The 13,294-nt window shown below is 36.0% G+C and overlaps 1 protein-coding gene across 2 annotated transcripts in view; it reads left to right on the top strand.

Moving 5' to 3' along the window:
• RAB3GAP1 (RAB3 GTPase activating protein catalytic subunit 1) overlaps positions 1-13,294 on the top strand; it is a 113,218-nt gene that overhangs the window by 30,489 nt on the left and 69,435 nt on the right. For both annotated transcript variants that reach the window (XM_058301090.2, XM_058301089.2), the window contains exons 4-5: positions 1,550-1,682; positions 3,914-3,992. In XM_058301090.2, coding sequence (XP_058157073.1) covers positions 1,550-1,682; positions 3,914-3,992 — 212 coding nt within the window. The remainder of the gene's footprint in view (positions 1-1,549; positions 1,683-3,913; positions 3,993-13,294) is intronic.

The raw sequence follows: 13,294 nt of genomic DNA, 5'->3' as shown, positions 1-13,294 counted from the left end.
TGCCTTTACAAGGAGGCCCTGGGATGCGAACCCAGGGCCTCCCATATGGTAGACAGCAGCCCAACTAATGGAGCCACAGCCACTTCCCTCTTTGATTCTTTTTTTATTTTTATTTTTGTTCTTTGATTCTTAGTTCAACTTGTTCCAGGTCTTTTGGATTGCCCCTGTTTAACTGCTCAAACCAGGGCCATGAACCCAGTAATGAAGCATAGACCAGTTTCCAGGGACCTTGGTGGGAGAGAGGGCAGTGAAGGTACCAGACAGCTTCTTCTATTTATTTAGTTTTTGTTTCTTTGCATGAACTCTCCTTGTCTGCTATCAGACGATCCCCTCTGGGGAATATGTTCACTGGAACCCCACCCTGGTGGTTGGTGTAGAATCAGTGTCCTAGAGAAGTCTCCCTCTGGGTGGGCTATTCAGTCAAGTCTCCCAGTTCACACTTGCTGATCAGATGCTGCCCTCCCTCAGCTGGCTGCATCCCTTCTTTTCCCAATGAGAAGCTAAATTTCCACTCACCAACCAGTCCAGGTCAGTAGGGAGGTTGTTTAAGAAGGCAGGTTCTCATTCGTTGTATGCTGGCTTCCAGGGAGAGCAATGTCGTGTCCTGGCTCAGGCTATAATGGGACAACCTGTGGGACGCTGAAGACCAAGTTCTCTGGGCCAAAGCCTTATTGGTTATATCCCCCCCACTCCCCTTTTCTGGGAACTTGGGTCTCTGTGACCCCTTCAGTTTATAGCCACCAGCCAGCTTTCTGAGGGTGGGGGGTTGGGTGCTAACAGCTGTGGCTGCAGCTGTACTCGGGGATCTTCCCACCAAGTCTCCTTTTCTTTGCCCCGCTCTCTTGTGGGTAGTGTCCAGCCTTCTCTGGTGTCCCAAATCCTATAACAGTTTTCCTGTGAGTTTCTGCCTGTTCTCTAGTTATTTTTCTATGAGAGAAGTGACTTTTGTGCCTTTCTAATTCTTCATCTTCCTGGAAGTCCCCCAGACTACTTCCTTTTGAAGCAATTTCTGGTGTCTAGTAAGTAGAGCTGTGTGAAGTAGTACATAGTGCTATTAGGCTTGAGCTTTTTATAATAGAGATTTATTTTATTACCATGTATTTTTCTTAGTTCTTATGAAATTTCATGATTAGATTGTAAAATTTAATCATTTTATGTTAACGAGTAACTATGATAGAGATTCTTCTATTAATAGGAAGTTTTTTATTTGCATGTGAAGAGGCATTGGATTTACTTTGTATTTATGATTTTATATACTGACTTATTTAGGAAAATTACTGGAATATTATACATTTGAAGTTAACTGATCATCTAGGGGAATTTTCTATTTAAAGGATCACTGTGGTAAATCATTCATAAAGTAATGTCCTATTGGTTTTATTTACTTATTAAATGTTCTTTCTTTCTTTACATGTAGCATAGTTATATGATGAAACTTTTAGATTTCCTTTTAGGAAAAGGAAAAAATCCCTGAGTTAATAAACATAATAAACATAAACATATTGAATACTTTAAGGTGAATCTTCTTCCATTTTATTTTTAAATACAGGGTATATTTACTTCTGGTACATGGGAAGAGAAATCAGATGAAATTTCCTTTGCTGACTTCAGGTTTTCAGTTACTCACCATCATCTTGTCCAAGAATCCAGTGATAAAGAAGGAAAGGATGAATTGTTAGAAGGTAAGTTTATAGTATATGATTTTTAATTCTTCACTTTTGAGACTGTTTATGATTTTTGAGTCATGAATTTATTTTGCTAATTCAGCATTATCCTCTGAAATTGTTTATTTTTGCAAAGTTGTTTCATCACATCTGAAGGAAAAGTATGATCTTTTCAGATATAGAATTGCTGTATCATTCATTATAAGATGAATTAAGTTTTACACGTATTTATGAAGTAGCTAACATGTCCTTGGTACTCTGCTAAGCCTTGTTGAACACATACTTAAGAAACTTACTTTACAATAAGAGAGGTTAAGAGCCACAAGTAAATAACTGTAATAGGAGGTAGAGAGTGGTAAGTGCCATCCAAAAAACAGATAACATTCTACTGGAATTTAGAAGAAAAAAATATCATTTTTAATTGGAGGAGGTTAGAGAAGGTGTCATATAGAATGAGGCAACTGAGCTGGGCCTTGAAGGGTTAAAGCAAAAGAAAATTTGTCTATTGATTATTGTGATTTTAGATATACCTCAGACTTTGGAATTGGACCAAATGGATTAAAATTCTGGCTTTTATACTTACTGGCTACTTGACTAAGTTTTATTATTTGTAACATGAAGTGATACTATTTGGATGGTTGATAAGATGTTTTTAAAGAGATATTATACATAAGCACCTCTCCCATTACCTGGCCCTGGCTAGCTATTTAGTAAGTGACCACTAATAGGTCACATCATCCAAAATCTTCTGGTCTTTTGACATGCTAGTGTATAAAAGTTAGTAAATAAGATATAAATAAACATGAATTTTGGAGCTGTCAGTCAGATACTCTTCTATAGTCACTAAGAAAATAAATATGTAGAATATGTGTTAATGTTTTTCCTGGGCAAAATAGATTTTTAAGTGCAGCCCAAAATAGTTTTTGCCTTTTCTTATGTAGAAATACAGTTATATTACTTTTCCTATTATATTTATTTTTTCTCACAAACAAAACATTTAGGTTATATTTGCATTCAGATTCATAAACTAAGACATGTAACATTCCATGAATACACATGTGAAAGACAGTTATGCAGCAAAATAAAATAATCAAACCAAAATATAAATATGTGTACATTAGGTGTAAAGGGATGAGGGAAATGTATGCAGTTGGTGGGAAATCTGATAGTACCCCTGGGATTTCTGGTTCCACCATTCCACTGATTAACAAAGGAAACTGTTCAAAATAGAGTGTTTTTAAGGGCTCTTAATTTGAGGAAAGATCATACATGAAGGAAAAGCTGTTGTAGTAATAATTTCTTTCTTCAAGGACATTTAAAAATACAGGACCAAAAAATAAAAATTAAAAAAATAAAGGACGCTTAGAATCAGTGTTTCTGAGATGAACAGATAGAGGGGACTGGTGTAAAAGAAGATAGATGAATTTAAGATAGTTAAGGGCATTATTGTTGCATTTGTGTTTATACTATGTAGTTTTCATTTAGATGGGGAATTTAGAAACAAATCATCAGTTAACTTGGAGATACACATTTGTTCAAAACTGTGTATAATCAGACGTCAGAAGATTTGAGCACCGATCTTTTATTTAATTGAAATTGTTTATTGTTCTTAATTAAATTGAGGGCCAAGTCACTAATATTTTATTTATTCTTTTAGAAAATATAAATTTGTTTATCAATATAGATATACAGCACAAGGGAATATTTTTGTTATGAACACATTACTGTTTATGCTTTGGATTTATTGTGCATTTGTGAGTATAAATAATGAACATTGATGTTAGTATCTTGTTATGGATAGCAGTAGTTCAGGTACTGAAAGATATAAGGGTTGGAAACTGTAAGTTGTGCACAGGTTTTACAAGACCACTTAGGATGACTAAGGCCAAGAAAAGTTAGATATGAGACTTCTAAATAGAATTTTGAAGAAAAATACAAAGGTAGGTGAAGAAGAATAAATAAAAAAATGGCTTTCTAAGGATGAGGAATTGATTCATGATTTAGAAGAAAGAAAAATAGTAGAAACATAGTTTAAGGAATGGTATATGTCTTTTTTATAGGCTGACTTTGTTTAAACAGAGAGAGAGATAACCTTACCTCCAACTCTTAGAGCTAGCCCTAGATACAAGGCTTTAAACAATGACAAAACTACATGGACTTGCAAGATATGTGTTTCCTCACTAAATATATTGTAAAATTCTGTGTTAGAATGAACACACTCTATTTTTCATTATCAAATGTTTTTATAGATGTTATTCCACAAACTATGCAAGATCTGCTGTGTATGAACAATGACTTTCCTCCAAGAGCACATTGCCTGGTAAGATGGTATGTATACATTTACTCAAGAATCTTTTTTATTATATGTGTTACTGGAGTTCCAAGACCATCCCAGAGTTGACCCTTCACAGGGAGGACTCACCGGACTCAGCATGTAGTTGTAATTACAGCTATGATTTATTACAACAAAAAGATAAAGCAAAATCAGCAAAGGGAAATAGTGTATGGGACAAAGTCCATAGGAAATCAGGTGCAAATTTCTGAGAGTCCTGCCAGTGGAGTCACACAGGGCCTTAATTCCCCCAGCAAAAAATTTTGACAACACTTGTATATGTGTCATATACAGTGAAAGCCCATTAGAGGCTCAGTGTAGGGTTTTTATTGAGAGCTGATCATGTAGGCTCCCTGTGACTGGCACATACCATAATTTCAGACTCCTTGAAGGAAAGCAGATAATCAGCATAAATGACATTGTTTGCTCAGATAATTTAGTCACAGTGAGCCATTTTCATCAGTTCTGGAAATGGTGGGAACCCTCCTGAAATCCAAGTTCTCAGGTGCTAGACAATGTCCAACCTTGTAAGCAGACCTGCTGTGAACTCTTTTTTGCAGTGTGCTTCATAATCTAGGGTAATGCCTAACTCTAATTCTAATAACTAGCATAGAACACTTGACTGGCATAGAATACTTAATACTTATTTTTGGAAATTGAATTGAAATAAAATGCTGATCTTAGTTGTATGATAAAAAATCACTTGTGTCTAAATTGTAAAGTTGATAAATTAAACATAAGAAGTATATCATATTTAAAAGTGCCTTTGAACTTTACTTTGGGAGTGTGGGTGGGTTAAAATATACCACCACCAAACTGGGCCCATTATGAGTATACATGCAAGAAAGAAGACCTCAATTAAGGAAGTTTATATACTGGCTTTAAAAACTGTGAACTTAACTAAAAAAGGAATTTAATAAATGCATTATATTATGAGTTATTTAAATTCTTCCAGATTCTCTTCTGGTCTTTTAAAATGTGGATACATTTTAAAATGTGGATACATTTTAAAAATGACTAAATAGGAAACGGACTTTGGCCCAGTGGTTAGGGCGTCCGTCTACCACATGGGAGGTCCGCGGTTCAAACCCCGGGCCTCCTTGACCCGTGTGGAGCTGGCCATGCGCAGTGCTGATGCGCGCAAGGAGTGCCGTGACACGCAAGGGTGTCCCCCGCGTGGGGGAGCCCCACGTGCAAGGAGTGCGCCCGTGAGGAAACCCGCCCAGCGTGAAAAGAAAGAGCAGCCTGCCCAGAAATGGCGCCACCCACACTTCGCGTGCCGCTGACGACAACAGAAGCGGACAAAGAAACAAGACGCAGCAAATAGACACCAAGAACAGACAACCAGGGGAGGGGGGGGAATTAAATAAATAAATAAATCTTTTAAAAAAAAAAAATGACTAAATATACCAGAAGGCAACGTGCTAGTATAGAGCATGAACTTTGCATATATTCATTCAATCAACATTAATTGAATACCTACTGTTGGGTCAGGGAACTAAAGTTTACAGATATGGTGAATTTCAGTCTATCAAATGAGATTTTTGTTTGTATTAAGGGTAAATCACTTCTTAGGGTGTTTGTTTGTTTTTTAGGTACTGGGATGGGGATTTAACCTGGGACCTTATATGTGGGAAGCTGGTACTTAACCACTGAGCTACACCTGCTTCCTGAGTTGTTTTTTTTCTTTTGTTTGCTTGTGTGTTTTTTTTTTTTTTAAAGAGGTACTGGGGATTGAACCCAGGACCTTGTATGTGGGATGCAGGTGCTCAACCATTTGAGCTACATCTACTCCCTCTTAAGTTTTTTAAAAAGCCATATACTTTTTCAAAATTTGGCTTTTTTAAATTACTATATAGTAAAATTGACTTTTTTGATCAGCAGTTCTGTGAACTTTAACACATCTATAGATTTTTATAACCACCATCACAATCAGTATAGAATAGTTCTATATCCTTCCCAAAACTCCCTCATGGTCCCTTAGTGGTCACACCTTCCCCACATCCTTGTAACTAACCCCTGGCAATTACTGTGTCATTATAGTTTTGTGTTTTATAGAATGTCATACATCTTCACTTAATGTTATGCCTTTGAGATCCTTTTAAGTTGTGTGTATTGATAGTTTGTTCCTTTTTATTGCTGAATACTCTTTCATTGTAAGGATGTACCATAGTTTGTTTATTCATTCACTTGTTGAAGAATATGAGAGTCATTTCCACTTTTGAGTATTTAAGAATCGAGCTGTTATAAATGTTCAGTCACAGATTTTTGCATGATTACGGATTTTCAGTTCACTTGGTAAATACCTAGAGTGGGATAGCTAAGCAATATGGCAAATGTGTGTTTGACTTTATAAGAAACTGCCAAACTGATATCCAGAATGGCTATACCAGTTTACATTCCCACCAACAGTGTATGCATGGTCCATTTGCTTTGCATCTTCACTGATAATTGGTACTGTCAATTTTTGATGTGTGTTTTGTTGTTTTTTTTAATGTATTGGGGTGCTGGGTATTGAAATGTGTGGTTGCAAATATTTTCTCCCAGATTGTAGCTTGTGTTTTTATTCTCTTAGCAGTGTCTTTTCCAAAACTAAAGTTTACAGATTTGATGAATATCAGTTTATCAATTTTCTGGATTTTTTGGCTCGTGTTTCTGGTGTTGTTTAGGATTTCTGTCTAAGGTCATAAAAGCTTTCTTTTTAAACAATTTTTAATTTTGGGGGTAAATTTAGAATGACAGGAAACCTGCAAAGATTGTACAGACTGTTCCAGTACACCTCTCACCCAGTTTCCCCTCTTACCATGGTACATTTATTAAAACTGATATACCAAATTGTTATTAGCTAAACTTGATTTAACTAGTTTCTCCACTTATGCCCATTTTCTCTTCCTGGATCCTGTGTAGGATATAAGTTTGCATTTTTCATCACATTTCCTTAGTTTTCTCTGCTCTTTCAAGATTTCTTAGTCTTTCATGCTTTTAGTTACTTTGATGGTTTTGAGGACGACTGGCCACATATTTTGTAGAATGCTCTTCAGTTTGAATTTGTCTGATGTTTAGACTTGGATATGGGTTTTGGGGATGAATACCACAGAGGTGAAATGCCACTTTCATCTCATGTCAGAGTTCAGGCTATCAACATGACTAATCACTGGTGATGTTAACCTTGATCACTTAGATAATTCTCCTGTGTTTTATTGTAAAATTTCACCTTTTAATTTAGATCTCGTAACCATTTCAAATTAATTTTTATGTAAACGTGGCAATTCGAAATTATTTATGAATCCCAAAAAGAGAAAGATTACGTTTGTAAACCACTCTATTCCTCTGACAGTGATACCCTTTATATTAAATCCAGTTGAGGGGCCCTCGAGTCAATGATCTATTAAGATTGCTTTGAGGGTTTTCTTTGATTCCATCACATCAGTAGGGTGTGACTTGGTTGAGTTCCCCCTCCACTCCCCTTTCTTGGGTCTGATATAGAGGGACACTCAGAGGAACAGACAGATACAAGAAGACATGGGAAGAGAATAAGAGCCCTGTCATTTTTGATCCTGGGGCCCCAGGGAGAGACAAGCCATTTACTTGATAGTTTGCAGCTGACCTTAGGAAGAGACCAGAACAGCTGAGACTGATATAGAAAGCCTGGGAGACAGAGGACTGGATACACAGTACCTCTTATAGTACTTTGAGTTTTCCTTTCCACAGCCTTGGGACTGTAAGCTTTTACCCCTTATAAATACCCTTTATAAAAGCCAACAGATTTCTGGTACTTTGCATTGGCACCTCTTTGGCAGACTGAGTAAAAGGTATAAGGTGTAGGTCATATTTTTCTATTTTTGTGTGTGTCTGTGTGCATAAGAATATCTATTTGTTCCAACAGCATTTGTTGAAGAGTATTTTTTCTCTGTTGAATTGCTTTTGTACTTTTATAAAAAATCATTTACAAATGTTTATGTCTGGATGCTCTAGTTGCTTTCATTGATCTACTTATCTAACCCTTGCCAATACCCTACTGTTTGGGTTTCTGTAGCTTTATAATAAAACTTTATATTGGGTAATGTGATTTCTACAACCTTTTTTTTTTCTTCCAAAATTGCTTTACATTCTTAAATGGTTGGTCTCTCTCTATAAAAATTCCTGCTGGGATTTTGATTGGAATTGCCTTAAATCTGTAGATTACTTAGGGGAAATTGATAATTGACATTAGCCCAAGTCTTCCATTTTATAAACATGTTGGTTGTCTCCAATTATTTAGTTTTTTAAAAAATTTCTTTCTTCAGTCTTTTGTCATTTTCAGCATGTAGAACCTGAATATGTTTTGTTAGAATTACTCCTAAGTATTACTTTCTTTTTTTCTTTTTTTTAAGGAGCTTTGTAATGGTATTATTTTTTAATTTTGTTTTTCCATTGTTTGGAGCTAGTATGTAAGAATATGATTGATTTATTTTTATTCTTGCCCAATATTTATTTATTAAAAAGTTCTGTTGAGATATATTCACATAACATACAAACTATCCAAAGTGTATAATCAGTGGCTTTTAGTATAATCACAATATTGTGCATTCTTTACCACAAAAATTTTAGAACAATTTCATTACTCAAAAAAAAAAAAAAATACTCTACCCTTTTTAACATTCCTTGCCTAGGCCTATATAACCACTAATCTAATTTCATCTTTATAAATTGATTTATATTTACATATTATACAAAATGGGATCATATAATATGTAGTACTTTGTGTCTGGTTTCTTTCACTTAGCCTAATGGGGTTTTTTTGTCTGATATTACATCTTGTAATATTAACATACATTGGTACAGCTTAAAAGAAGAACAGTCTTATATATGCAATTTTATCCATTTTTATACTTCACATGCAGTTTTACTATTCTATCCAGTTCCATGTTAAATTTTTTAGCTTTCCTTTTAGTAATACACATGACCTTAGACTTTAAACCACTTTCATACCCAGGTACTGCTAGTTACAAACATTATGTTAGGCTTTCACGTTTTCTATTCATTTCCAAATACTAATACACATCCTTTGTACCAGTTCTGTACAAGTTAATCCTCAGCTTTCCATTCTCTAAACTCATTCAATTTTCTGGTGACCCATATTCAAGTGTTTACCGTTATGAGATTACACAATATATTTACTTCATAGCAGTGCAGTCATACAGTGTTTTTCCTTTTGTGTCTGGTTTGCTTCTCTTAACATAATATCCTCCAGGTTCATCCATGTTGTCATATGCTTTAGGATTTCATTTCTTATGGCTGCATAATACTCCATCGTGTGAATACATCACAGTTTGTTTATCCATTCATTGGTTGAAGACACCTGGGTTGTTTCTATATTTTGACAATTGTGAATAACGCTGCTATGAACATCAGTGTGCAAATGTCTGTTTGGGTCACTGCTCTCAGTTCTTCTGGGTATCTACCCAGTAGTGGTATTGCCTGTCATGTGGCAAATCTATTTTCAACTTCTTTAGGAACTGCCAGACAGTCCTGCACAGTGACTGTGCTATTCTACATTCCCACCAACAATGAATAAATGTTCCAATCTCTCCACATCCTCTCCCACACTTGTCGTTCTCTGTCTTTTTAATAGTGGTCATTCTGATAGGTGTGAAATGATATCTCATTGTAGTTTTGATTTGCATTTCCCTAAGCATGAGTGATGTTGAATATTTTTTTGTGTCTTTTGCCATTTATAGTTCTTCTTTGGACAAATGTCTATTCAAGTCTTTTACCCTTTTTTTAAATTGGGTCATTTGTCTTTTTATTGTTGAGTTGTAATATCTCTTTATATATCACAGGTATTAAACCTTTATTGGCCACGTGATTTCCAAATATTTTTTCCAGTTAAGTTTTACCCTTTTGACCAAGTCTTGTGAGGTAAAAAAGTGTTTAATTTTGAGGAGGTCCTGTTTATCTATTTTTAGTTTTGTTGCTTATGCTTTGGTTGTAAGGTCCAAGAAACCACCACCTGCTATAATGTCTTTAAGATGTTTCCCTGTATTTCTTCAAGTAGTTTTATGGTCATGGCTTTTGTATTTAGGTCTTTGATTAATTTTGAGTTGATTCTTGTATAGGGAGTGATACAGAAGTCCTCTTTCATTCTTTCAGTTATGGATATCCAGTTCTCCCAGTACCATTTGTTGAAGAGACTGTTTTGTCTCGTCAGCATGGACTTGGTAGGCTTGTCAAAACCATTTGGCTGTAAAGGTGAGGATTATTTCTAGACTCTCAATTCTATTCCCTGGTCAGTGCATCTGTCTTTACACTCCGACACCGTGCTGTTTTGACCACTGTACTTTTAATATGTTTCAAGGTCACGCTGCTCTTCTTTTTTAGAAAGATTTTGGCTATTCAGGTACACTCTCCCTTCCAAATGTATTTGGTAATTGCCTTTTCTATTTCTGTAATGTAGGCTATTGGAATTTTGGTTGGTATTGCATTGAATCTATGAATCAGTTTGGGTAGGGTTGACATTTTCGTGATATTTAATCTTCTAGTCCATAAACATGAAATGTCTTTCCATTTGTTTAGGTTGTCATTATTTTCTTTTAACATTGTTTTCTAAGTTTCTGTCCTGTACTTCCTTGATTAAATTGATTCCTACATATTTGAGTCATTTTGTTACTATTCTAAATGGAATTTTTTTCTCTGATTTCCTCTTCAGATTGTCCAGTACCTAGTGTACAGAAACATTACTGATTTTTGTGTGTTGATCTTATCCCCAGCGACTTTGCTGAAATTGTTTATTAGTTAACGTAGCTTTGTTATGGACATTTCAGAATTTTCTAAGTATAGGATCATGTCATCTATAAATAGAGTTTACTTCCTCTTTTCCTATTTGGATGCCTTTTATTTTTCTTGTGTAATTGCACTAGCTAGAACTTCTAGTACAATGTTGAATTAACAATGGTGACATGGAAAGTGGATATGGCTCAACTGATAGAGCATCTGCCTACCATACAGGAGGTCCAGGGTTTGAACCCAGGGCCTCCTGGTCTGTGTGGTGAGCTGACCCATGCACAGCACTGCCGCACGCAAGGAGTGCCATGCCACACATGGGTGTCCCCTGCATAAGGGAGCCCCACGCGCAAGGAGTGCACCCTGCAAGGAGAGCCACCCTGCATGAAAAAAGCAAAGTCTGCCCAGGAGTGGCACCGCACACATGGAGAGCTGATGCAGCAAGATGACACAACAAAAAGAGACACAGATTCCCGGTGCCGCCAAGAATGTAAGCGGACACAGAAGAACACACAGCAAATGGACACAAGAGGGCAGACAGTGAGGGGCAGGAAAGGGAGAGATATAAATAAAATAAATCTTTATTAAAACAACAACAACAACAATGGTAACAGTGTGCATCCTTGAGTTGTTCCTGATATTAGCGGGAATTCTTCCCACCTTTCCCCATTGAGTACGATGTTGGCTGTGGGGTTTTCATATATGTCTTTTATAATATTCAGGAATTTCCCTTCTATTCCTGTCTTTCAAAGTGTTTTTATCAAGAAAGGATGCTGGATTTTTGTCAAATGCCTTTCTGCATCAATTGAAGATGATCATGTGGTATTTTCCTTCAGTTTGTTAATGTGGTGTATTAATTTAATTGATTTTCTTATAATGAACCACCCTTGCAGAACAGGAATAAATTTCACTTGGTCATGATGTTTAAGTCTTAATATGCTGTTGTATTCGATTTGCAAGTATTTTGTTGAGAATTTTTGCATATATGTTCATTGGAGAGTAAGAAGAAGTCTGGTACAATCAGGTATAAAGGTATTAAAGGCAGAAGGAGGGAAATGGATGTGGCTCAAGTAATTGAGTTTCCATCTACCATTGGGCAGACCTGAGTTTGATCCCCAGGGCCTCCTGGTAAAGGTATGCCTGTGTGGTGAGCCAAGTGGCCATGCAGAGAGCCAGTGCGGGTGCAGTAAGCCACGCAGCAAGATGATGACGCAACGAAAAAGAGAGACAAAGGGGAGAATCAAGGCGAGAAGCAACAGAAAACCAGGAACTGAGGTGGTGCAAGTGACAGGGAACCTCTCTCCACATTGGAGGTCCCCAGGATCAAATCCTGGTGAATCCTAGAGGAGAAAAAACGAGAAGAGAAGACAAAAAGAGAAATAGACACAGAAGATCACACAGTGAATGGACACAGCAGCAAAACAACAACAGAAAAAGAGCAGGGTGGGGGAGAAGGGGAGGAAAAAAGGCAGAAGAAAGAGCTTTAGTAGAGATAAAGATGCCTAAATGACTTGAAAACTACATACAAGCCTGGAGTAAAGCAGCAGAGGGTTGGAATGGCAAAAGATCGGAATAGCTTGATATCTGAGTATTTGGGACTTGTGTATACTGGACATCTTAAGTTGATTTCAGTTTTCTCATAGAAGATTTTCGTTATTGCTAAAAATAAAAATTCTTAAAATTTTCATGCATAGAAATTCTTATGTTTCTTATCAAGTGAAAAATAACAAGTTTTTCACCTATGAACATTGACGTCTTAAAATTAAACTAAATACTAAAACAACTACATTAAAAAGTTACATAAAAATATTCATTTATACAATAGTTTGTATAGATTGACCCTGTTAGAATGCAATAAATTAACATATGATTAACATACTTTTAAATCAATTGAACTGGAGGAAATAGTATTTATTTACTTGTTTGTTTATATTTTTTCTTTTGGATATAGAATTTTTATATTTATGTTAAATGCTGAACCTTGTTATAAACTGTTTTGATATATTCTAGTTTATCTTTTATATGAAATATGTGCCAGGTTAGCAATCATCCTGTTTAACTTTTTAAAGGGTATTTATAAAAGTGGTCTTTAGGGAGCAGATATGGCTCAAGCAGTTGAGTGCCTGCTTCCCACACAGGGGTCCTGGGTTCAGTTCTCAGTGCCTGCTGAAAAAACAAGCCAAACAAACAAAAAAACTGAATCAGGGGAGCCAATGTAGCTCAGTGGTTGAGCATTGGTTTCCCACATACAAGGTCTCGAGTTCAGTCCTTGGCCCCCAGTACCTTAAAAAAAAAAAAGTGATCTTTAAAAGATATGTGTTTATGGTCAATTTTATAGTCTAGGCAAGATAATTGATCTTAAGGGATTTGATCATGCTTCTCACCACCTCCTTATATATCCATCCTTTAAATGTCTTCCAGTCACTGATTTCTGGAACTATCATTAGAGGTTTATAACTTTGATTAATTTTATTCCTTGTGTTAATATAAATAGCCATGGAAAGAACCCAGACTTCAGCATTAGCAGACATTTATG

This window comes from Dasypus novemcinctus, chromosome 7, assembly GCF_030445035.2.
Source record: "Dasypus novemcinctus isolate mDasNov1 chromosome 7, mDasNov1.1.hap2, whole genome shotgun sequence".
Classification (NCBI taxonomy): domain Eukaryota; kingdom Metazoa; phylum Chordata; class Mammalia; order Cingulata; family Dasypodidae; genus Dasypus; species Dasypus novemcinctus.
Note: the sequence above shows the minus strand (reverse complement) of the source record. Positions and strands in the feature narration are given on the sequence as shown.